This window comes from Paramormyrops kingsleyae, chromosome 10, assembly GCF_048594095.1.
Source record: "Paramormyrops kingsleyae isolate MSU_618 chromosome 10, PKINGS_0.4, whole genome shotgun sequence".
Taxonomy (NCBI): Eukaryota; Metazoa; Chordata; class Actinopteri; order Osteoglossiformes; family Mormyridae; genus Paramormyrops; species Paramormyrops kingsleyae.
In genome coordinates, this window is record NC_132806.1 from 34,386,235 (window position 1) to 34,411,500 (window position 25,266).

General features: G+C 48.5%; 1 protein-coding gene across 5 annotated transcripts; it reads right to left on the reverse strand.

Moving 5' to 3' along the window:
- Nucleotides 1-287: 287 nt before the first annotated feature.
- rnf145a (ring finger protein 145a) lies at nucleotides 288-24,010 on the reverse strand. Of its 5 annotated transcripts, none has more exons than XM_023844650.2 (11): nucleotides 23,815-24,010; nucleotides 21,180-21,461; nucleotides 13,644-13,752; nucleotides 12,759-12,850; nucleotides 11,300-11,535; nucleotides 10,874-11,049; nucleotides 10,226-10,366; nucleotides 9,969-10,151; nucleotides 9,510-9,657; nucleotides 2,681-3,037; nucleotides 288-2,161 (listed from the first exon to the last, which is right to left on the reverse strand). In XM_023844650.2, exons 2-11 carry the CDS (start codon nucleotides 21,361-21,363, stop codon nucleotides 1,625-1,627), a joined length of 2,163 nt encoding a protein of 720 aa, XP_023700418.2. In that variant the 5' UTR covers nucleotides 21,364-21,461; nucleotides 23,815-24,010; the 3' UTR covers nucleotides 288-1,624. The 5 variants fall into 5 exon arrangements, with proteins under 5 accessions (XP_023700418.2, XP_023700416.2, XP_072573846.1 ...); XM_023844648.2 differs by having other exon boundaries at nucleotides 21,180-21,550; XM_072717745.1 differs by lacking the exon at nucleotides 23,815-24,010 and adding an exon at nucleotides 23,503-23,806 and having other exon boundaries at nucleotides 21,180-21,550.
- Nucleotides 24,011-25,266: the final 1,256 nt, after the last annotated feature.

A 25,266-nucleotide genomic window follows, 5' to 3' on the forward strand; every position in this document is an offset into this window, starting at 1 on the left:
CGCACACACGCACGCATACACACACACGCGTGCACACACACTGTAGGCATTGTATTGAAATCCGAATTATTCTAAAGTGATGTCCATCATGAATAGCTATCTTACCCAAACAGTTCCAAGAAAAAGTCTAAGATGTCTATGATAGCAAAAGACCAGTGACACATCTCTTTCCAGTTATTTCAACATTCAGTTTTATAAGATAAAAATGTGACCCTGGGTTAATTCTCTAACGGATCATTATATCACAGTATGACCAGAATTCAGCATTCGCGGAACAGCAGCTCATGTTTCTGGTTTTTATAATAAAAAAAGATTATTTTATTTTTTAATATTAATACCATCAAAAACACACAAAAACATATGAGCATACGAATAAAGTTCATACACGTTGTCAGACATTCCGATTTTCCGTGGAAGCATCGATCTAGCACAAAACATTTTTATGGCATTTGCTGATTTTGTTCGTACATTATATAAATGTATTCATTCACAGAAATGCAATAAATGCCATGTAATAGTGCCAGTTAATACAGTCTTGCTATTTTGCTTTTGCCAAAATCTCAATCCGCAGCCAGAAGCTCTTCCCACTTTGATCTATAGAGGGCGCCAAAGTGTTCACACAAGCTCCTGTCCACTTCACGTGAGCTGGCAAATCATCACAACAGCACAATACCAAAAATACCTTTGCATATGTACATACATCTCTCTCACCCCTACCATGGGGCCAAATTGACCCCAAAGGCACCTGTCAGGTAACTTTACTCATAGTAACATAATTATTGTAGAAGCGTGTAAGAGATATATGCATTTGTGCCCAGTTATCTGCATAGAAACCAAAATGATCTGGTCCCTGACAAGACACTGCTAGGAGCATTGCTATGACTACATTAGTGCAATCGCAGCATCATGTCTAACACAAGCCAGAAGAGAATCAAACAGCCGTTATGAGGCAGTGAGGGCGTGCTTAGCCAAAAGCTTAGCCAAAGCGCGATTAAAGCTTTTAGGTACAATAAGTGCCATATCCACTCTACAGCTAAGGTCGCTCCATCACATCCAGTCAGCTGTTTAATCATCTTTCCTACCCTCCTTTGTCAGAGACAGTTAGAGACAGCCATCAACGGTGTTAATATAACGAGGTGGGCCGCCACGAGGCTGCAGGAAATGTTAAGGTGAGGGCCCCAGAAACGGGGGGAAGGCTGGGAACAGGCAGTAACTAATCAGCAGTTGCTGTGGGTCAGAGGGCACATGGATGCTCAGGCATGAAGGGAGGCTGGCAGGGCAGGGCATGGCAGATGTGGGCGGGGCCTACGTGGGCATGGCAGATGTGGACGGGGCCTACGTGGGCATGGCAGATGTGGGCGGGGCTGACGGGGGCAGGGCCCATGCGGGCGGGGCCTACGCGGGCATGGCAGATGTGGGCGGGGCCTACATGGGCATGGCAGATGTGGGCGGGGCCTATGTGGGCATGGCAGATGTGGGTGGGGCTGATGGGGGCAGGGCCCATGCGGGTGGGGCCTACGTGGGCATGGTATATGTGGGTGGGGCCGACGTGGGCGGGGCAGGGAGATCGCCAATGGGCACGGTGACACAGGAGAGCGCATGTGACCCACTGAGGCCTGGTCCTTCATTTCAGCCTGCTGCCTTCCTGCTCTGCAGTGAGTGTGACAGCCAGACTGCTGGGGGATATAGGTTGGTCTGGCACAGCAGGGGGGCTGCATTGCAGGGAGAGTCCACTACACACCTCCCCCCGGCCTCCTGTGGGAACCGGGCTCAGCTCCCTCCCACTCCCCTCACTGTGTGGTTGGGCACAGTCGAGATTCGCGCAGAAGACACAGGGCATGAGGAGAGGAACCTCTGCACAGCAGGGAGCAGTCTGCTTAGTCAGCATGTCAGGGTCAGGGCAACCCATGCTTCTTCGAGCTGTACACTCTGCTACGTCAGGAGAGCAGAGCTCTGCATCAGGGATTCCTGCCTCCAACAGGTTGCGATTGGCTGGTGGCAGAGGAGGACGTTGTGGGGGGTCCTGGGGCGCTGGAGGCGGGGGCAGGCCCTTCAGCTGATTGTGGCAGAGTGGGCAGGTCTCCTGCACATACAGCCACTTCTTCAGGCAGCCGGCATGGAAGACATGGTTGCAGGGGGTGATGATGGCGGATGTCATATCCTAGGAAGGAGACCGAAAGACCTTATTTACAAGCCCCATGGCCTTCAGTATGACGACAGAACTTATGCGCAATTCATGCTGACCATCAGACTAGTTGAGACCTGAAATCAACTGCAGTTCTGCAATTAGTGACCACCAGGGAATGCAAGCAGACTAAATGGCTGCATCCTTCGAAGAACGTAGTCTGCGTAACCTTTTTGGGCTGTGTCCTCTTACGGTCCGCACAATGAATCCTGGGATATGTTGGGCTGTGAAGGACCTATCAGGTGCATCCTTCACAAAGAAGGATGCATTCCCAGTCTGCATTTGAAGGAGACTTCAAAATGGGACAGCCTTGAGGCACCGCCGTGACACATTCGGTCTTTGAATGGAGCTTTAGTAGGATGCAGCCGCTGAATTCAGACCCAACCAACAAAAGTAGCCAAGTAACCATGTAAGTGTAGCCTAACGTAGCCAGGCCCAGATTGACCTGCACACCCAACAGGAGCCAAATGCTCCTTCTCTCCCAGGCGCCCCCACCTGGTAGCAGATGGCACAGATGTCGTTGTGCTGCTCTAGCTGCTCATTGGTGGCGATGGGCATGCTCCTTATCTTGCTGACAGCATCTCTGCGCAGCAGGAAGCTCTGCCATCCCAGCTGCGCGCGCAGCCACACGTTGTAGTAGGAGTGGACGAAGATGATGGTGGAGCCCATGACTGTCCACTCGCCGAAGACCGTCTCGGAGACGCCGTAGGCCACGACGAACAGGGCCACCAGGAACTCCAGCAGCCGGTAGGTGCCGTTCACATAGTAGATGATGTCGTCCATGTTCTCCACGGGCTCCTTGCGGAACTCCTCCACCATGAACAGCACGTAGATGAACAGGGTCCCCAGCACCTGTAGGGGTGCAGGGCCATTGTGCTCCACCGTCATCAGCAGGGGGCTCTGGTCTTATTTACCAGAAGTCACGGAAGCTTTGTTCCAGAAACTGGCATTTTTAGAACATCTTCCTTTTAAATGATCTTTAATGTGAATTGTTTGATTAATATGGAGCAAACAAAATGTGTGACAAACTTGCGCAAAAAAAATCATGTTTATCATCAACTACTGTCAACAAGAAGATGGATTCAAATTCCACCTCGACTGACAAATTTCTCAACAGGTAACCTGGAAATGTTTTTGTAAGTCAAGCCTGCCATACTCCTGTAAGTCTAGCAGAACATAGAAGCAGAACTTGTCAAGTAAAAATGCTGAGCACTGATTTCTCAATTACAGCAAGATTTCCCCGCAGTGGCACCATTTTTGCACTAGAGGTCAGTATTAGACAAAACATATCGGGAAAAGAAAAAAACATCCAAATATTATTAAATATGCCATAAATCGGCCAAAGGTTCTCATGCCACCACGTAGCAGCAGGATGCCATGATCCGGTGGGGAGAGGACTCAGTGCCCAAAGCCACACGGAGACTGTATTTACTGATTAATTCATTAAACACGCTTTGTTAAGCCAAAGCCACGCTGAGACTGTATGTACTGATTAATTCATTAAACACGCTTTGTTATCCCAAAGCCAAACCGAGACTGTACTTGCTCATTAATTCATTAAACATGCTTTGTTATCCCAAAGCCAAACTGAGACTTCACTTGCTCATTAATTCATTAAACACGCTTTGTTATCCCAAAGCCATGCTGAGAATGTACTTGCTCATTAATTCATTAAACACGCTTTGTTATCCCAAAGCCAAACCGAGACTGTACTTGCTCATTAATTCATTAAACACGCTTTGTTATCCCAAAGCCATGCTGAGAATGTACTTGCTCATTAATTCATTAAACATGCTTTGTTATCCCAAAGCCAAACCGAGACTGTACTTGCTCATTAATTCATTAAACACGCTTTGTTATCCTAAAGCCACACTGAGAATGTACTTGCTCATTAATTCATTAAACATGATTTGTTATCCCAAAGCCAAACCGAGACTGTACTTGCTCATTAATTCATTAAACACGCTTTGTTATCCCAAAGCCATGCTGAGAATGTACTTGCTCATTAATTCATTAAACATGATTTGTTATCCCAAAGCCAAACCGAGACTGTACTTGCTCATTAATTCATTAAACACACTTTGTTATCCTAAAGCCACACTGAGAATGTACTTGCTCATTAATTCATTAAACATGATTTGTTATCCCAAAGCCACACTGAGAATGTACTTCCTCATTAATTCATTAAACACACTTTGTTAAGCCAAAGCCATACTGAGGCTGTACTTACTGATTAATTCATTAAACACATGTTGTTATCCCAAAGCCACGCTGAGAATATACTTACTCATTAATTCATTAAACATGATTTGTTAACCTGACTGTCGACATAAAAACATAAGAACTATACAAAAGAGAGGAGGCCATTCGGCCCATTGAGCTCGCTTGGGGAGAACTTAACTAATAGCTCAGAATTGTTGAAATCTTATCTAGCTCTGATTTAAAGGAACCCAAAGATTCAGCTTGCATTATGTTATCAGGAAGACTATTCCATACTCTGACTACACGGTGTGTAAAGAAGTGCTTCCTTAAATCCAGTTTGAAATGTTCTCCCGCTAATTTCCACCTATGGCCACGAGTTCTTGTATTTGAACTAATGCTGAAGTAACTATTCGGTTGAACAGCATCCAAACCTGTTAGAATCTTATAGACCTGGATCATGTCTCCCCTCAGTCTCCTTTGCTTGAGGCTGAACAGATTTAGCTCAACTAACCTTTCCTCGTATGACATTCCTCTAAGACCAGGAATCATTCTTGTGGCCCTACGCTGCACCTTTTCTAAGGCTGCAATGTCCTTTTTAAGATATGGTGACCAAACCTGCACACAATATTCTAGGTGAGGTCTCACCAAGGAATTGTATAATCTCAGCATTACCTCCCTTGACTTAAACTCCACATACCTGGAGATATACCCCAACATCCTATTGGCCTTTTTTATTGCTTCCCCGCACTGGCGAGAATGAGACATGGAAGCATCAACATACACACCAAGGTCTTTCTCATAATCAGCTACCTTTATTTCAGTAGGTCCCATAAAATACCTGTACTTTATATTTCTGCTCCCTACATGGAGTACCTTACATTTGTCTATGTTAAATTTCATCTGCCAGGTATCGGCCCAGTCACTAATTAAATCAAGATCCCGCTGTAGCTGCTGAGCCGCTAGATCAGTATCTGCTACACCACCCACCTTGGTGTCATCTGCAAATTTCACCAGTTTACTGTATATATTGGTGTCTATATCATTTATGTAATTAGGAACAATAGTGGTCCTAAAATTGAACCCTGCGGTACTCCACTATGAACGCAGGCCCACTGTGACATTGAGCCTCTTATAACTACTCGCTGCTTCCTATCCGTTAACCAGTTATCAATCCAGGTCGATTAAGTTCCTAAAATACCTGTCGCTTTGAGTTTAAGTGAGAGCCTCTTGTGGGGGACAACATCAAAAGCCTTTTGGAAATCTAAGTAGATGACATCATACTTCCTGAGTAGCTTCCTCAAAAAACTCCAACAGATTTGTTAAACAGGATCTACCTCTCCTAAATCCATGCTGGCTATCCCTCAAAATGTTGAGTCCAGGTAATCTACCATTTTCTCTTTGATTATAGCCTCCATAACTTTACCAGTTATACAAGTTAGACAGATTGGTCTATAGTTTGACAAATTACTTCTATCCCCTTTTTTGAAAATGGGCGTTATGTTGGCATGCTTCCAATCAGAAGGTACCACACCTTCAGATAAGGATTTTTGAAACAGTAAAGTTAAGGGTCGGCAAATAATATCCCTCATCACTTTTAACACTGTAGGTAAGATGCCATCAGGGCCCTGTGATTTATTTATTTTGAGCTTAGCTAGGCTTTGCAAAACATCAGCTTCAGTTATATATTTATTAGTTATAGACGATGCTGTATTAGTAATAAGAATTGGTAAGTTACTAGTGCCCTCAACAGTGAATACCCGTGCAAAACTATCATTGAACTCATTTACTATATCAATGTCGTTTTCAATTATAAGACCCTTACTATCCTGCAGATTAGTAATTTCATCTTTTAGAGCTCTTTTAGAGTTAAAATACTGGAAGAAACTTTTAACGTCATCCTTAGCCTCCAATGCGATCTTCCTTTCGACATTCCTTTTAGCTCGTCTAATGTCATTTTTTAATTCAGCCTGTAGATTCAGATACTCTTGCTTTATTCTGTCATCATCAGTTATTTTCCATCTCTGGAACAAAACCATTTTCCTCCTTACTTTATACTTTATTTCCCTAGTAAACCACCTAGGTTGCAATTTCCTAGATTTATTCTTGCTGGAAACAGGTATGAAGTCCTCTTGCACTTGCAATAATGTGCTTTTAAAAAATTCCCATGCCTCTTCAACAGTTTTGTTATTTAACTCCATCCAGTTCACAGTTTCTAGTTTTAATCTCATACAATTGAAGTTAGCCTTCCTAACATTATATATTTTTGATGTTTAAACGCAGACTTAATGGCTTTGTTGCATTTTGAAAAAAATACAGCTTTGTAGATCCCACAACCCTGACCAGGAGAAGTGGCTAGAAGATGGATCAATGGGCAGATGGATGGATGAACAGACGGATGGACGGATGAGACTGCACTGCACACATAGGAAAATGTTTAATTTAGGGCCGTCACTATGGATTAGCCTATATCAATAATCCAGGATCAGGGATGCATAAATATTTAAAGTGTGATTAAAATAATAATAATAAAGTAATTACACATACAGACAAAATGCCTTGTAGCCAAACAACTAACAGCTTTTTCCTCTGCAAGAAGCACCGTACAAGTATCATATTATTATTATGACACTATTGATATTTTCTGAGTTTTTAATATTATTGCTATTATATCCATTTTCTGAAACCGCTTAATCCCAACTAGGGTCACGGGGGGGACCGAAGCCTATCCCAGGAACAATGGGCGTAGGCACGAACCAACCCTGGGCAGTTGGCAACACACCACAGGGTGCACAGACTCACACAACTACACGGCCAATTTAGACTCACCAATCAACCTATCCTGCACGCTTTTGGAAAGTGGGAGGAAACCGGAGCCCCCAGTGAAAACCCACGCGAACACGGGGAGAGCGTGCGAACTCCACACAGAAAGGACCCGGGACCGAACACGGGGAGAGCGTGCGAACTCCACACAGAAAGGACCCGGGACCGAACACGGGGAGAGCGTGCAAACTCCACACAGAAAGGACCTGGGACCGAACACGGGGAGAGCGTGCAAACTCCACACAGAAAGGGCCCGGGACCGAACACGGGGAGAGCGTGCGAACTCCACACAGAAAGGACCCGGGACCGAACACGGGGAGAACGTGCGAACTCCACACAGAAAGGACCAGGGGCCGAACACGGGGAGAGCGTGCAAACTCCACACAGAAAGGACCTGGGACCGAACACGGGGAGAGCGTGCAAACTCCACACAGAAAGGGCCCGGGACCGAACACGGGGAGAGCGTGCGAACTCCACACAGAAAGGACCAGGGGCCGAACACGGGGAGAGCGTGCAAACTCCACACAGAAAGGACCTGGGACCGAACACGGGGAGAGCGTGCAAACTCCACACAGAAAGGGCCCGGGACCGAACACGGGGAGAGCGTGCGAACTCCACACAGAAAGGACCCGGGACCGAACACGGGGAGAGCGTGCGAACTCCACACAGAAAGGACCAGGGGCCGAACACGGGGAGAGCGTGCAAACTCCACACAGAAAGGGCCCGGGACCGAACACGGGGAGAGCGTGCGAACTCCACACAGAAAGGGCCCGGGACCGAACACTGGGAGAGCGTGCGAACTCCACACAGAAAGGACCCGGGACCGAACACGGGGAGAGCGTGCGAACTCCACACAGAAAGGACCCGGGACCGAACACGGGGAGAGCGTGCGAACTCCACACAGAAAGGGCCCGGGACCGAACACTGGGAGAGCGTGCGAACTCCACACAGAAAAGGCCCGGGACCGAACACGGGGAGAGCGTGCGAACTCCACACAGAAAGGGCCCGGGACCGAACACGGGGAGAGCGTGCGAACTCCACACAGAAAGGGCCCGGGACCGAACACGGGGAGAGCGTGCGAACTCCACACAGAAAGGGGCCGGGACCGAACCCAGGACTGCTAACCACTGCACCACCTGGGGTCAGAAAATACAGCAAATGGGTCATCAAACGTTGTTTTGGCCCGACTCCCAGCAATGGAGAGTTCAGCCCGTTCGGTTGAAGCAGTTAATCGGTAATTTGCAAGTCACCTGGAGCTCTGCATGGGGCTGCTGTCACAACTCTTGGCACCACTAAATTATTTGCCAGACTCTGCTGTTAAATAATTTCTATTTGGCTATACAGTTACTTTTCACCTCCAAATTAATCATAAAAACTTTTTCGCAATCAATTAGGCCTGTATTTATTAACTTTTTCCCAGTATCATTCAGCCCTAACAGACAACATGTTCACAAAAACAGGCCTTATTAATATTAATTAGTTATATGTACCGTATTATGTAAAATGATGTGGCTAAGCCATGGGACTAACTTCTGTTTTAGCAGTGAGTATTTTTCCATACAGAAATCGTACAAAGTCAATTAAGCAAAAAAACTTAAAGTCACAGTGATGACAAAGACAGGCTAAGGTACTGCAAGAGGTTAAATGGCACATAATTATGGCAAACCTCATGCTATTGGGTGACTCTGTCAAACCTGAATGTTTTCTTTTTATATGTATTTGCATTGCAGTTATTCTGTGGTGATATTTAAAGTTCTGCTTTGCAATACTGAGAAATGATCACATTTTCATTTACTATTTTCATTTGCATCCTCATCCACTATGCCCTGTCCTCCTTCCACCATATCGCAGAGTAATCGAACAGGAAAGTAATCATGACAGCTCTAGTTTTCATTATCCTGAACGCTGCCCAGAATCATGTTCTTGTGTGATTCTGCAGTCAGCACGGTCTGATGCAAATAACAGACAAACTGGACATAGGGGACAGGGTGCATTATGGGAAAGCCGATGGCTGTAGAAGTCACTTCCCCTTCGCTATGACCATCAGCAGGATCCGCAGAGCACCTTGTGAATGACTAAACAAAATATGATGTGAATAAGAAACAAAATCTGTCAGTTGGTTGTCCATGACAAACCAACATTTCATTAACTATAGCCATCATGGACACCAGGTGATGCAGTGGTTAAGGACACTTAAAAATGAGGTGGCGTACTGCCATGTAAGAAAACCAGCTGGGCGAAATGAGCCTCTGCGGTCCATCGTTAGCATACCAAAGTGAACATGACTGAGTGAGTCGGTCACCTGCAGCGAGGTGAGGATGCTGGACGAGATGATGATGAGAAGCCAGAAGTCCATGTGGAAGAACTGGCAGATCATGTAGGCCATGTAGGCTGGGAAGACCAGCAGGAAGAGGCAGAGGCTGACCGCCCGGAAGTGCTTCCAGAGGCTCCTGCAAGACAGCAGGCGAGCTCAGCAGGCAGAGGCTCCGACGCCACACAGGGAAGATCTGGCCCAGGCTAAGGATTCGTAAGTACCCAAGTTCACTCGACCGAGCCATAAAATCAGTCTGACACATTCCAGTAAGTTGCCAGGGGTCAGATCTAGTGATGCCCAAAGCGACGCTTCATGAGCCATGGCCAAAGCATGGCCAAAACTAACCAAGAGCACCATCTAGTGGGGTCAGAAAATACAGCACATGGTTCATGAAGTGTCGTTCTGGCCAGCACTAGTGTGACCCTGAAGTCGGCACATGCCCCTTACTTGTCCCGGGAGGCCCCCAGTGCCAGCACGATGGGGTCGGCGATCTCCAGCATGGACTGCAGGATGGATGCCACCACGATGAAGAGGATGATGCTGAGGAGGAAGGCCCGGTGGATGACCTGCAGCTCGATCAGGCCTGTCTGCACGGCCAGGATCAGCAGCGTGACGCCCTCGGTCATACCCCTGGCACGCAGAGTGGAGTCACACACACGCACAGGTACCTCGCCGGCACGGCGCTTCACCCACAGGCCGCTCACCGGTGCGTGGTGTTGTCATTTATGAATGCACGGTAACCCTGCAGGTAGAACTTGCAGAGGGTGAGGACGCCCAAGGCTGCAAAGGACACGGTGAAGACCAGGCCCAGGAGAGAGTAGGGAGTGCTGCAGCATTCTGCAATGCTGCCAGAGACACACATTCAGAGTCATAGAAGATGGAGATGCAGACAAGAAGACCACCACAACGGACACTAACTGACATCAGGCAAAGACACAGCCATTACGATAATGAGTAGCACAAAAAACCTTGCATATAAAAATGTCATATACTTTCCAATAAACAACAATCCAGAAATAAAAATTTACCAACAGGCATCAGTCCCCCACCAATCCCCCATTAAGAGTTAATCTGCCAGAAAACTACCAAGATTATACATACACAGGGACACCTATGGTTACAATTTAGATCAGGGGTCTCCAACTCGTGTCCTGGGGAGCTACTGTCCAGCAGGTTTTCTATCCTACCTGGCTTCTGATGAGTCATACCTGTTCCTGGTATTTGCCTTAGACCTGGTGTGGCTCATCAGAAGCCAGGTACAATAGAAACCTACTGGACAGTAGCTTTCCAGGAACGGAGTTGGAGAGCCCTGATTTAGATGGTTCAGATATTCCTGCACGAGGCAGCCCCACCTGGTGAGAAAGAGGAATAGCAGCCTCTCACGTGAGGTGGGCTGGTCGCGGGTGCTGAAGTATGTGCAGATCTGCAAGGTGAACAGCACCAGCCAGAAGCACATGAAGAGCACCGGCAGGACCAGCTGGTTCCAGAGGGACATCCCCAGTGCTAGAAGACCGTATACCTCCACCACCTGGATGGAGAGATGCATGAAGAGGGTGGAAAGTATACAAAAATGAGAGTAAGAGCAGAGTGCATGTGACTTACATGTCAAATGGCAGACCCTGCTGGTGACACGCACCCAGTCACACCTGAATGGAAATTGGTGAACATCTCATCGAAAAACAACATACGCTTTACACAGGAAGAAGCCGGCCACCTTCAGCTGAGGAGCGGAGGTCGCTGAATGCTACCAGCTAGCAGCAGGCTACTCGGATACGTACCTGTACTAGCTCACGATACACCGTCTTGGCCAGGTAGTAGGGAACCAATAAGTTGGAAGCTAAGAAGTAGAACACCTCCAGGCCTGTGAAGATCATGGCAAATTGATTGATGAAGACAATGGTCTCCAGCGGGACCAGGCACAGGCGAGCCACCAGGGGGAGCAGGTGAGCCGAGAAGAGCCAAATACGCTTGGTCTGCATGATACAGGAACACAGGGCGCAGACCACCAGCTGGCCTGTCACATGCACAGCAAAGACGTCACAGGCGTTCTTAATCAATGTCAGTCAAGTTAACCACTCTACCAGACACATCAAAGCTGACAAAGACATTCTCAATCAATGTCAGAGACAATAACTCAGTCCTTGTACACAAAACAGATACTGCAATCCTGTAAAAATCATACCATTTACTATAGAGAGACTCAAAGCATAAAATATATAAAGAGCGCGTCTATGGTGATGAGGAATGGGAGAGAGAATACAAGGGAGCATGGATAATTCTAAACTTGACATACATAGGATGATTGTACCAGTGACACACGAAGACAGGAGTAGACCCCTCGCCCTCCCCAGCATGTAATTTTACTTAATGGAGTCTTAATCCCTTAGCAAACCCATCAGTTTTAAGTGTCGCCTCCTTCAATAACCCGACTGAGGCCCAGTAGGGCGGAGAAGCAGGAAGCCAGCGGTCCACTGGTCCATGGGAGGAACCTGACCGGTGTCCTGCTGGCGGAACATGAACACCGGGAACTGGAGTGAGAGAGAATGATGCGGGCAGGCGGAGCGCTGGCGGGGGGCCACGCAAAGTCTGGGAGCGGCCAGTGCAGTCAGTGGATGTGACGTGGCGTGACCCCCAGGTACCCTCACCTGGGGAGGGCACACTGAAAAACATGGTATGGCCACTGAAACCCGGAGAGGACCTTCCAACGAGGAGGAGGCCACTGAAGCTGCAGGCGCCTCACCAACATGCCGCCATTATAAAAATAAATGTAATAAAAATGAAGTATCTCCCCATGGATGGATGGATGGATGGGTGGATGGATGAGACTGCGTTGTACACATAACAAAATATTTCGTTATCCTGAATGCTGCCCAGAATGATGTTCTTGTGTCTGTCTGATTCTGGAGCCAGCACTGACTGACACAAATGACAGACAAACTGGACCGCTGGGCAGGGTGCATTATGGGATTGCTGAGGGCCATAGTCACTGCCCCTCCACTCTGATTTCACAGGCAGTGTCAGCATGACCCACAAAGTGCTCCCATCCAGAGCAGCGGCACCTTAATCGGCTGCCATGTGACCTTAACAGCACCCTGGGCTGGGTGACAGGACAGCAGAGAGGCTCAGTGGCCACAGATGCATAAATCCTGCGGCCATGTTTGGGAAGGGTGATGAGCAGAGATCGTGCCACTCGCAGTGACGTGGGAAGACCCCGCCCCCCAGCCCGTCTCAGCTTACACACAAGGGCTGTGATGAAGCGATGCATAGACAGAGGCTCCAGGTAGAGTGGCCCCTCGCAGCCAGAATCCAGCTCACTGCGGACATAATCCCTGCAAGGACAAGAAGACGGGTTTGCTGGGAGCCACTCCCCAAAGCAAGGCATGCGACACACCCCAAGACAGTATTCCTGCTGCTCAGCCAACGGTTGGCATCCCAAACAGGCACCTTGCCACGATTCCACGTTACTGAGGGAATTTGCCGTGAGGGACAGAAGCCAATAAAACGTCAGCTTGTTAATTTTTCGTGAGATACTAAACACTGCAGGACACTTACAACCTAGTCTGTGTGATTTATAAAGTAAAGTAAAGCAGTGTCCGCGGGATCGTCTACGTCCCTCATCAGTGCGGCGCCTCATCCCATTGTCACGCTGATTAGCTCCTAATTTAGCGCAGAAATGAGACCCACGTTTCAGTTCTGCCCTCCGGTGAAGGGGCTAAATAAAGATGAAGCAGGAGGGCTGTTTCCCCCAGACCATCTGCCGTACCCCACCCGCTGCTCCCCCCACACTGGCACACCCCGGCAGATAAGTTAGGAGTCCCCCGTAATGGCTTTTACACACTTGAGAGATTTTAATTTGAGGTACTTTTGGCTGTGTGCTCAGTGACACTGGGGGGAGGGGGGGCTGGAGATAAAGGCACCTCTTAAATCGGGAGCTAAATGGCCACCTGCCGGGGAGGCAGCAGGGGGTCAGTCATCTCACAGGTATGTCTGCACCAAGTGGCAGGGTTTCGGGAAGAGTTGAAGTCTGGCTATCCGACATTTCTGTCAGGATCAATAAACTACCCATCCATCCATCCATCCATCCATCCATCCCCCAAGTCCCACCCCTATCCCGGTCCTCACCTGGAGATCTGGTGGCCGGCGAACAGGAGCAGAGCAGTGAGGATGTACAGGTAGAGCCGCACCAGGCGCTGCCGTGGCAGTGTGAGCAGAACCACACTAAGGATGTATCCTGCGTGACACAGGGGACGCAATGTCAGCGGCATCCAGCATGTGACGAAAGCTGCCATCTCAAACCACAGGCCTGGTTTTACTACCCCTGAGCACTATAAATAATGCATTGCTGTAAAAATGCGAAAAAAGCAAACAAATAATGAGACTGCCCATTTTATTCACACTGAACATTGTTCACCCATCCATCCATCACCATCCGCTTGTCTGGGGTTCGGGGTCGCGGGGGTAGCAACTTCAGGAGGGATACCCAGACCTCCCTCTCCCTAGCCACCTCTACTAGCTCCTCGGGGGGATACCGAGGCGTTTCCAGGCCAGCCGAGAGATATAATCCCTCCAGCGCATCCTGGGTCTGCCTCGGGGCCTCCTCCCAGGAGGACATGCACAGAAAACCTCTCCAGGTAGCCGCCCAGAAGGCATCGCACCAGGTGTCCAAACCACATCAACTGGCTCCTTTCGATGTGAAGAAGCAGTGGTTCTTTTTTGGACACGACAAACTGATTAGATGGCTGCAAAACTGCAGACGCCACGCCGATATGTCTGTCCAACTCTCCATCTCTTCTACCCTCACTCGTGAACGAAACTTCGAGATACTTGAACTCCTCCACTTGAGGCAGTACCTCCTCCCTGATCTGAAGAGGGCAACCCAACCGTTTCCGGCTGAGAACCATGGTCTCGAACTTGGAGGTGCTAATCCTCATCCCCGCCGCTTCGCACTTGGCTGCAAACTGCCCTAGAGCTTGCTGGAGGACCCCAGCAGATGAAGCCAACAGGACTATGTCATCCACAAAAAGCCTCAATGCAATCCTGAGGCCACCAAACTGGACACCCTCAACACTCTGGGCTGTGCCTAGAAATCCTGTCCATAAATATTATAAACAGGACCGGTGACAAAGGGTAGCCCTGGTGGAACCGAACACGCACTGGGAACACATCCGACTTATTACCAGCAATGCGGACTAAGCTTCTGCTCCGTTCATATAGGGATTGAATCGCCCGCAGTAGCGGGCCCCGAACTCCCGAAGCACCCCCCACAGAGCACCTTGGGGAACCCGTTGTAAGCCTTCTCCAAGTCCACAAAACACATGTAGACTGGATGAGTAAACTCCCAGGCTCCCTCCATTACCCTTGCAAGAGTTTAAAGCTGGTCCAGTGTCACGAAAACGCATTGTTCCTCCTGAATCGAATTTGACTATCGATCTCACCCTCCTCTCTAGTACCTTGGAATAGACAATCCCAGGAAGGCTGAGAAGTGTGATACCCCTGTAATTGGAACATACTCTCTGGTCCCTGTTCTTGAATAAGGGGACCACTACCCCGGTCTGCCAATCCAGCGGTACTGCCCCTGACGTCCACACACTGTTGAGACATGTGGACGCCCCACAACATCCATAGCCTTCAGGTACTCCGAACGAATCTCATCCACCCGTGGGAGCTCTTTAACCACCCTGGCAACCTCAGCCTCAGTAATGGACGAGTTCACCCCAGCTCCCTGTGGCCCCTTGCCTTCAGATGTCTCGAAGGCGGTGCACGTAGATGTATCTGAGGCAGGGTTGAAGAGGTATGCAAAGTATTCCTTCCACCTCCTGGTGATGTTCCCAGGTGAGGTCAACAGCACCCCTCCTCACTGTAAACAGTAGAAATCAGGAGCTGCTTCCCCCTCCTGATATTTCAGACAGTTTGCCAGAACCTTTTTGAGGCTAACTGAAAGTCACTTCCCATGGCCTCACCAAACTCCTCCCATGCCCGGGTTTTTGCTTCCGCAACCGCCCGAGCCACGTTCCGCCTGGCCTGCCAGTACCCGTCAGCTAATTCCAGAGACCCCCAGCCTAATAATTCCTGGTAGACCTCCTTCTTCAGCTTGACAGCCCACCTCACCTCTGGTGTCCACCATCGGGTACGGGGGTTACTGCCACTACTGGCACCGACCACCCTGCAGCCACAGCTCCGTACGGCCGCTTCCACAATAGAGGTCCGAAACAGTTTCTATTCAGACTCGATGTCCCCAACCTCCCCCGGTATGCAGCTGGAGTTCTGCCGGATGTGTGAGTTTAAGTTCTGGTGAACAGGAGCCTCTGCCAGACGTTCCCAGCAGACCTTCACTGTGCACCCGAATGTCCAAGACAGAAGGCTGCAGATCAGTTGGTACAATTATAAAATCGATCATCAATCTCCGGACCCAGGCATGTTCGTACCATGTCCACAACATGGTGTTCGTTATGGACAAACCATGCATTGCACAGAAGTCCAACAACGGAACACTACTCGGTTTCAGATCTGGGAGTCCATTCCTCCCAATCACTCCACTCCAGGCCACACTGTTATTGCCCATGTGAGCGTTGAAGTCTCCCAGCAAAATGTTGGAATCTCCTCATGGCGCGCTAACTGGCACATCACTCAAGGAGTTTAAGAAGGCTGGGTACTCTGAACTGTCATTCAGCGCATAGGCGCAAATGACAGTCAGAGACCTTTCCCCGACCCAAAGGTGCAGGGAGACAGCCCTCGCATTCACTGGGGTAAACTCTGATGTTAATGCACTGAATTGTGGGGCCACCAGTAGCCCTACCCCAGCCTGGCATCGCTCACCCACCACAACTCCTGAAGAAAGGAGCATCCAGCTCCTCTCCAGGAGATTGGTTCCAGAGCCCAAGATATGTGTTGAGGTAGGCCTGACTATATCTAGCCGGTATCTCTCAGCCTCATGTACAAGCTCAGGTTCCTTTCCCACCAGAGAGGTGACATTTCATGCCCCGAAAGCCAGTTTTGTCAGCTGGGAATCGGTCTGCCAGGGCCTCCCTTGACCGCCACCCGATCCACAGAGCACCGAACCCCTGACATTCCCCTTGCGGGTGGTGGGCCCACTCGGGAATGGTCCTGTGTAACTCATTCGGGCTGGGCCCAACCGGGCCCCACTGGCCAAGGCCCGGCCACCAGGTGCGTGCCAACGGGCCCCTCCCCCAGGCCTGGCTTCAGGGTGGGGCCCTGGCGACCCTAGTCTGGGTGAGGGCAACGAAACCTTGCTGTAGAACTTTTTCATCAGGGGTGTTTTTGATTGCTTTTTGTCTGGCCCCTCATCTGGGACCTTTTTGCCTTGGGAGACCATACCAGGGACAATTGCCCCCGACAACATAGCCCCCAGGGTCACTGAGGCACGCAAATCCTTCCACCACGATAAGGTGGCAATCCAAGGAGAGGACTGAACATTGTAAGCAACCAAATTATGAAGGATCCAACAAAGAGGCTCTTCAAACTGGACCCACCATGGTCAAATAAGTCCCGGATGATGCATCAACACATAAAAGCTCCCCATCTCACTCTAATAAATGAATGCAATTCCAAGTATTAGTGCTTAACTGCAAAGTTTATTCTGCTGCTCACCTCCATTTTGGGTATCAGGAATCCAGTTTCTTCACTGGGGAGACTATGAATTAGCTATTAAAAGCTACAGTAATGCTGAGTCTTGCTGATGTAATGCTGTAATGCTGATGTCTGTGAGGGCATGGTATAGTATTAGTCACAGAGCAGTGCCATGGGGGGTTTGGTATGTCTGTGAGGGCATGGGACAGTCACAGCAGTGCCATGGGGGGATGGTATGTCTGTGAGGGCATGGGACAGTCACAGAGCAGTACCATGGGGGTTTGGTATGTCTGTGAGGGCATGGGACAGTCACAGAGCAGTGCCATGGGGGGTTTGTATGTCTGTGAGGGCTTGGGACAGTCACAGAGCAGTACCATGGGGGGATGGTATGTCTGTGAGGGCATGGGACAGTCACAGAGCAGTGCTACGGAGGGTTGGTATGTCTGCCCTCCATGCCCTTCACCCATTCCACCTCTAGCTCACACTAAACCAAGTGCAGCTCCACACTGTACCATGGTTCACCTGCAATGCTTAATCACAGAGCCACAGGTGGGGCAATAAACAGCCTGAACTGCACATCACAGCAACCTCCCCATTACCCCAGTGCCCTCAGATGGGTGGGGAGGGCATTTGTTATGTCAGGGAATGCTCGATCAGTCTTAAGGATCGACAATCTTTCAGGATTTTGATGGCATGATTTAAGCCACTATCAGACAAGAGGGGAGAGATGAGGGGGGCATTGTGACTGAGGGAGAGGGACACCTCACTGGGGAAGATGACCTTACTTGTTAGAGAAGAAAAGATGGTCTGTGCAGGTGGAGGGGTCATAAAGTGCCATACAGAAACCGGAAAACCTTGATCCATGGCTCTGAACTGACCGTTTGGGTCGATGCCGCTAATCGGCGACCTTGTTCAGCGACCAGAGCAGAGAGCGTTTTTGAATGAATCCGGTTCCCCTTTCAGCTTGAAGTTCCTGTCACAGTCAACAGGACTGACACAGTAATCAAATTCCTAGTGCGGTAAGACACCCCAGGTGAGGTACGACAGATCAGTCTGCTCTCAAAAGATGGCTCTCATCAGCTGCCCCAAGGGCAGACAAGCCCCCAAGGACAGAAGGGCCTCCTGAGTGCAGAGAAACCCATGCTGTTACTCGCCCAGAAACCGTGACCTCTGGTCAGCAAGCACCAGGTCAAACAGCGAAACTCTCATGCCGCAAGCGGGCAGAGATCCTTCCGGAAGGTTAGGCATTACACACGGACCTGACATTCCCATCCCGCTGACCCCGCCATTCCACAACATTCGACATCAGAACAGATAAATTTACCAATCGACCTGTTTGAGGGCAGGAAGCCCTGGGATTAAAGGGTCCATCAATCTGGCACAACAGCGTGCCCTAACTTCAATTTCATCGACCTGGTTTTGCGCAGTGATGAGCGCTTATCTTCAGTGTACATCGACCCACTCCCCGGCTGTGACAGAATACTTAACCCCTGGGCTGAAAAAAAATCTCTTGAATATTTATTTCAGCAGACAGTCACGTCCCTACTGCTGGTTCTATTCTCACCGTACACATTAAACTGTGCCTCTCTGAATGCCCTGTGTGGCCGATAACATGTCCGACTATTCATCTTCCTAAACACTTATTTAGTGGGGGGGGGGGGGGGGGATATGTAGCACAGGGGATAAAATAACCAACACTGTAAGTTAACTGCAGGGTACACACACACACACACACACACAAACACACACACACACAGGCAATAAAGAGACATCTATCCACCAAACTGCAAGTAAACTCTATCCACACAGACCTGAGAGGGATTTGATCCCATAACCCTGCAGGAGTGAGGGCACAATGCCACCCTCTGGGCCATAATTATAATTACCCTCACACAAAAATAACAGACGAAAGGCACAATGGAAGGTAAATATTTACCTACAGCAGCCTGAATAAGAGGCATTCGACCTAAAATAACAAAGTCACCTTTTAGACAGGACCACAGCACGTCAGGAACATGCGCCTGAGCCATGACCCGAATCTAACCACAGGAACCATTTCCATCACCGCGAAGTTGGAGGGATGTTGCACAGGTAGAGAGAGCAGCTCACTAGACAGAGAAATGCACCATAACTCTATGTTCAAAGCATACCAGGCACTATGGAAGCCTACATACAAGGTGACCGCAGGATGCTCACGCAACAGGGCGATTATGGGACACCAACACAACAGGGCGACTATGGGACGCCTACGCGACAGGGGGACCGTGGGACACCAAATCAACAGGGCGACTATGGGACACCAACTTGACAGGGGGACCGCGGGACACCAACACGACAGGGCGACTATGGGACACCAACACGACAGGGGGACCACGGGACACCTGAATGACAGGGTGACCGCGGGATGCCTACGCGACAGGGGGACCACGGGACACCAACACGACAGGTCGACTATGGGACACCAACACGACAGGGCAACTATGGGACACCAACGCGACAGGGGGACCACGGGACACCTGAATGATAGGGGGACCACGGGACACCAACACGACAGGGCGACTATAGGACACCAACGCGACAGGGGGACCACAGGACACCTGAATGACAGGGGGACCACGGGACACCAACACGACAGGGCGACTATAGGACACCAACGCGACAGGGGGACCACGGGACACCAACACGACAGGGCAACTATGGGACACCAACGCGACAGGGGGACCACGGGACACCTGAATGACAGGGGGACCACGGGACACCAACACGACAGGGTGACTGCGGGACGCCTACGCGACAGGGGGACCGCGGGACACCAACATGACAGGGCGACTATGGGGCGCTAACACGACAGGGTGACCGCGGTCACGTCTGAGTGACAGGGTGACCGTGGGACATCTGAGTGACAGGGTGACCACACGCCACCTGGGCACAGGGTTCTGCTTTTTTGGAGAACTGTTGCATGCCTAATATGTATCAGGGTTCTGCTTTTTTGGAGAACTGATGGATGCCTATGCATCAGGATTCTGCTTTTTTTGGAGAACGGATGCATGCCTAGTATGCATTACAGATAAACCTCTAATTTCACTGACCCATGCAGTCACACCCCCAAAAGCAGCCCATTTAGAACGGCGTGATGATCACCTTCACTGTGCTGCAAAAATGTCCTCCCCACTGCACCCACACAGGCACTACAGTACGGAGCTACGGAAATACCATCCTGCACTGGGAGGCTGTTTTGAAGAACGGGATGCAAGATGCCACTGGCATGAAAGTCCAAGGTCCCCTGGAAGACAGACATGGGCAGCGACCGAGCAGACTAGAACATGCGGTCCCCAGCTGCGCCGCATCCCACATCAGCTCTGTGGGACTGATCAGAGACCACCCTCTGGGCCACTGCGCAAGGAGTCTGGCTTTAAGCAGCATGAAGAGTACTTGTGTGAAACAGAAGTTTGAGTCAGTCACAGCCAGTGGACACCAACTATATGCTACGCAGCCTGTCCGCTCCGCCAAGCAACACCCTCATGTCTGAGAACAGATGTGAGGTCTCATCAAAGCCAGATAAGAATCAGGAACATGCAGGGTGATTAAGGGGAGAGGGGGGTACCATTGCTCCCTAGCGCCACCTAGCTGACAGGACAAGAGTATGCAGAGCGCCAAGACCACATCAGCACCAGACGCCACTAAGGTCAAACAGACTGGTCCAGGAAACAGATTCTTTCAGATGTTAAAAAAATCCTTGACTACTCCTGAGGGGCAACAACCATAGAACATACCTTTAATAACCCTAAAAAAGAATCTAGAAATCAGACTTAAAGAAATTACAGCTAATAACACTATGCACTGGTCTGACACAATCACTCAAGCAGGTCTATTCAACTCTCATTTGTGCACGTCCTCGTTAGACAATAATTAGCTTTTCCAAAAACGTGGATCCGGTAAAGGCAATGCTGTGCCCCTGACCCACCCCCCCAAGCGGGTGCCATTAGTATTATCTTTCGAGGAAAACAGGTATCTGTCGATTCCCTGAGAGCGAGGGGTGAGTGCACGGGCCCGAGTGTGGCAGACACTCACCGATGTAGTGCAGGTACAGAGCCAGGTACCTGTACTGGAAGAGTGGACTGTTGCTGAGGCTGTTCCTCTGCGCCTTCTGGAAGAAGGAGCCGACGTCCCAGCGGTACAGCACCTCGAGAAGCATGACGCTGGGCAGCCGCAGGCCGACGTTCAGCACTGCCTCCAGCTTCTCCCTCAGCACCATGGCCGGAATGCTCCACGCCGCACCGCACCTCACCGCCACACCGACGACACCGAGGCAGCGGGAGGTGGGGAACAAGGACTCACCAGACTGTGTCGGCACTTTTGGGTCGGGCAGGGAGAGGGGAGATGGGATAGGCGGGGCAAAGCGTTTTCAGAAAACAGGTGCAGAGGTAGCGTGGAAACCCCCGCTGGTGTGTGTGTGTGTGTGTGTGTGTGTGTGTGTGTGTGTGTGTGTGTGTGTGTGTGTGTGTGTGTGTGTGTGTGTGAGAGAGAGAGAGAGAGAGAGAGAGAGAGAGAGAATAAGACTGTTTAGGTAGAAAAGTCAGCTAGAAACAAAGGAAGGAAATGAATGGGGAACATGCAGGGGTAATACCCAAAAGAGGAGACACACAGACACCAGACCAGCCCAACCTACAGGAACATACAGGCCAGTGTTTACGTGCTAGATAAAGAGGACCCTGACTATGACACTGCAAAGAGGTGGTGGAGGGGGGGGCTGCCTTTCCCAGAGCAGAGCGGCAGGAGAACCTGAATTTTCGCTCACTTTCAGAATTTTACCCACAATGCACTCCACATGTGGTACCTTACTCTGGGATACAATCAGCCATAGCTGTCAAGTCTCCCGTTTTGGCAGGGAAACTGCCAAACTGAACTGTCAGTAGCCTCGCGACAACTTGCAGTAGTCTGCCGGTCAATTACAACATTAACCAGGTCATAAATGCGGAGGTTAAAATGGCAATGCTGTGTGCCAAAAACAACGTTACTTTCACCTTCTGTGACGACTTCAACAAGGATAAAAAGTCTGCAACAAATCTGTATAATAAGTCATTAGTGAATGCCAGAGAGCCACATGAGTGAACATGAGAAATTAAAAGAAAATGTGTAATGAAAATAAAATGTAAATGACAAGTGGTTATTTTAGATTTCGTGTACACCTGTCTTAAAATGTAAGGGATACTGGAGCTTGGTTGGGGTGGCTCGCGGTGGGTGCCGGAAAATTTCCCTTATTTTCAAATCCAAAACTTGACAGGGATGCAATCAGCTGTTTACAAACTTAACACAAACCAAATAACTTAAATTCTCTGTGCCTTCAAAATACAGTACAACAACGATATTGCAGATGTCCTTCTAAATCTTACACTTTGCAGGTGCTTCAAGAAGAGGGAAAATGTTTACATTTTGAAAAATTTATTTGAAGTCACATTTGCTTTTCAAATGCAGCTGTTTGGAAACAAAACAATTCCCACAATCGCAAAGGAGCTACTGAAAGTTATTTAACCTGTGAATTTAAGTAGAAATACGTACGCAACATCAATGTACAAGAAGTAGCCTAATTAGTCAAATCGTCATCTCTGAAATATCTGGTAAAACTTGCATCAAAGGCAAATCTTAACAGCATTACTAAGGGCCTTTGGCGTAAATTCCGGCTTTGCACTCTTTTTATGTAACTCCAGTCGCTGCTTACAGGTCATTTTCTGGAGTTCACGTGTAAGTCTCCCTACATGCGCATAAAAACAGCTAACTCGAATTATTCTATTTCTCTTAGTTACTTATTTGTCGATGTGAACAATCAGTGAGAAAAATTTAATCAGCAACTCGCCTGTAGGCTACCTTTCAAACCGATTGAATTTTTAAACGACTGGCATGAACCTAACTATAAAATCATATATCCTACGCAGTTGGCTCTAATTTCATAGACCAAACATTAACACACACGAATACAAATGCGCACTCCCACAAACAAGAATGCAAGCACGCAGGCACACACTGAAAGGACAGGGCAGATCGAGCCCGCGTGCTCGTCTGATCGGCTCTGTCCTATGATGAATGGCAATAACCCAGCCAGAAACCAGCGCATAACCCGGCCCGGTCCTCGGTTACAGATCAGCCCCCCAGCCGCGCCACATCTGTGGCACAAACACGCGGCGGCTAGAGGCAAACCCAGACAGTGACATTACTGCTAAAATAAACGTGGAAAAAAAGCCGGTCCGAAGCGAAGCATGAGTTACAGCGACCGTCATCATGCAGGAAACACATTTACCAGAGACAGGAGCACAACTAACACATGCACCGATATAATAAAAAAAACTCACAGGACAAAGTGACGCCAGTTAACCGGCAGTACATGAAAAGGACTCACATGTCATCCACATCACTTTTAACCAACCAGGTTCATAAGCGGCTTAACCATTTGTACTTCAGTACTGGAAAACTGGCGTTTGAAAATGATCATATTGATGTTTAAAAAAACGCTGACCGAAGAAAATATAACTGTAATATGACGTATCGGTCCCCCCCTGATGCTCATATGAACTATAGTAGCTAAACCCGCCGCTCCTGCACCCGCCGACAGCCACAGCCAGATCCGCGAGGTCGCTTCTCCCACCGTTTTCAATTTTAATATAAATGGTAAATAAATAAATATTACAAATAAAATTATGAACAAACCTACCTGCGTGGTTAGGATTCACTTTACTCCGCCTGTTTTACTTTCAGGCAGCTTGTCCGGTCGGAAATCAATCATTTTAGCCGAAGCGACACCTGATATCGGTTTCTATCGCGACTTGCGCCGCGGAGATGGACGGAGAGTCAGTGCGCTGCTTCCCCCGAGCAGCGGCCATGACCGGGCCGCTCCGCACTGAGCATGTGCGCCGGTGCCGCCCCCCTTCGCACTGCTCCAAGTGTAACCACATGCACGTTTATATTCTAAAAATCCTGAAAAAAAGACAACAGTCTATAAAGTGGCATTAAAAGATCAAATCGCCACAACGAATGTATATGGAATTTATTAACGAATCATGGAAAATTTAATCTCTCTCTCTCTCTTTCACACACACACACACACACGCACACTCCACATATTCATATATTTAAGGCTTAGTCTTAATTTTTATATAAACCTAATCCCAGCATAACGACCATAACCCCTACCCAGCCCTAACCTTAACCATCCATCCATCCATTATCCAAACCGCTTTATCCATTTGGGTCGCGGGGAAGCTGGAGCAAATCCCACATTATATTACAGGAATAATACAAAACAATAAATGAATATTAGAACAACTAATTGTCACTCCTGATCAGGATGCCAAGCTTCAAAACAGTTCCTGTCCGGCTGAAGGCAGAGATAGAATGGATAATGTAAACCATAATAGCCCGAAACAACACTTAAATTACACAAACAATAGGCCTCAATATTTTCATCTTATTTTCCTTGTTTTTGTTTTGTTTTCTTTATCTTCTTTTTTCCTTGAATATTATTAATATCATATTGTAATTCGTCACGTCAGTCAATGCAACACAGAAGAGCTGATCATTTTAATTACTTGATGATACACATTATTAAACAGTGTTTAATGCTAGGTACCGGTAAATTCAGATTTAGTTCTTTCTTGGTGCACGTTTCATTCAATATTCCTCCAGCAGAGGGCAATAATGTCTCAAATGAAGTACTGTAATTCATCTAAGTTTTTTAACATCAGCCTTGCTATACCCAGGTCTGCGCATGTGTAAACTTTGGATTAGAAGTTTTTTTGTTTGTTTTGCATTCTATCTATCTATCTATCTATCTATCTATCTATCTATCTATCTATCTATCTATCTATCTATCTATCTATATATCTATCTATCTATCTATCTATCATCTATCTATCTATCTATCTATCATGTCCGTCTTTATTAAAAATTCCAGTCAACAAACTGGCAAATGTTCTCATTTGAACAAACTTCACAAAAGCTACAAACAAAATTCAGACCTGGGTATAAGGATCAGAATAGAGATAGTAGGAAAAGTCATCATACAGGGAAGTTCATCATACAAGTAAGCTCACCATACAGGTAAGTTCATCATACAGGTCAGTTCATCATACAGGTAAAAGTTCATACAGGTAAAAGTTCATCATAC

Excerpts from the sequence above, each read along its gene's own strand:
- rnf145a (XM_023844650.2), bottom strand. The coding sequence starts at position 21,363 with ATGGTGCTGAGGGAGAAGCTGGAGGCAGTGCTGAACGTCGGCCTGCGG. Across the intron at positions 9,658-9,968 it reads CTGGGGGCCTCCCGGGACAA|GAGCCTCTGGAAGCACTTCC; the intron begins GTAAGGGGCATG and ends GCTGTCTTGCAG. Across the intron at positions 3,038-9,509 it reads GCATCCTCACCTCGCTGCAG|GTGCTGGGGACCCTGTTCAT; the intron begins GTGACCGACTCA and ends GCACCCCTACAG.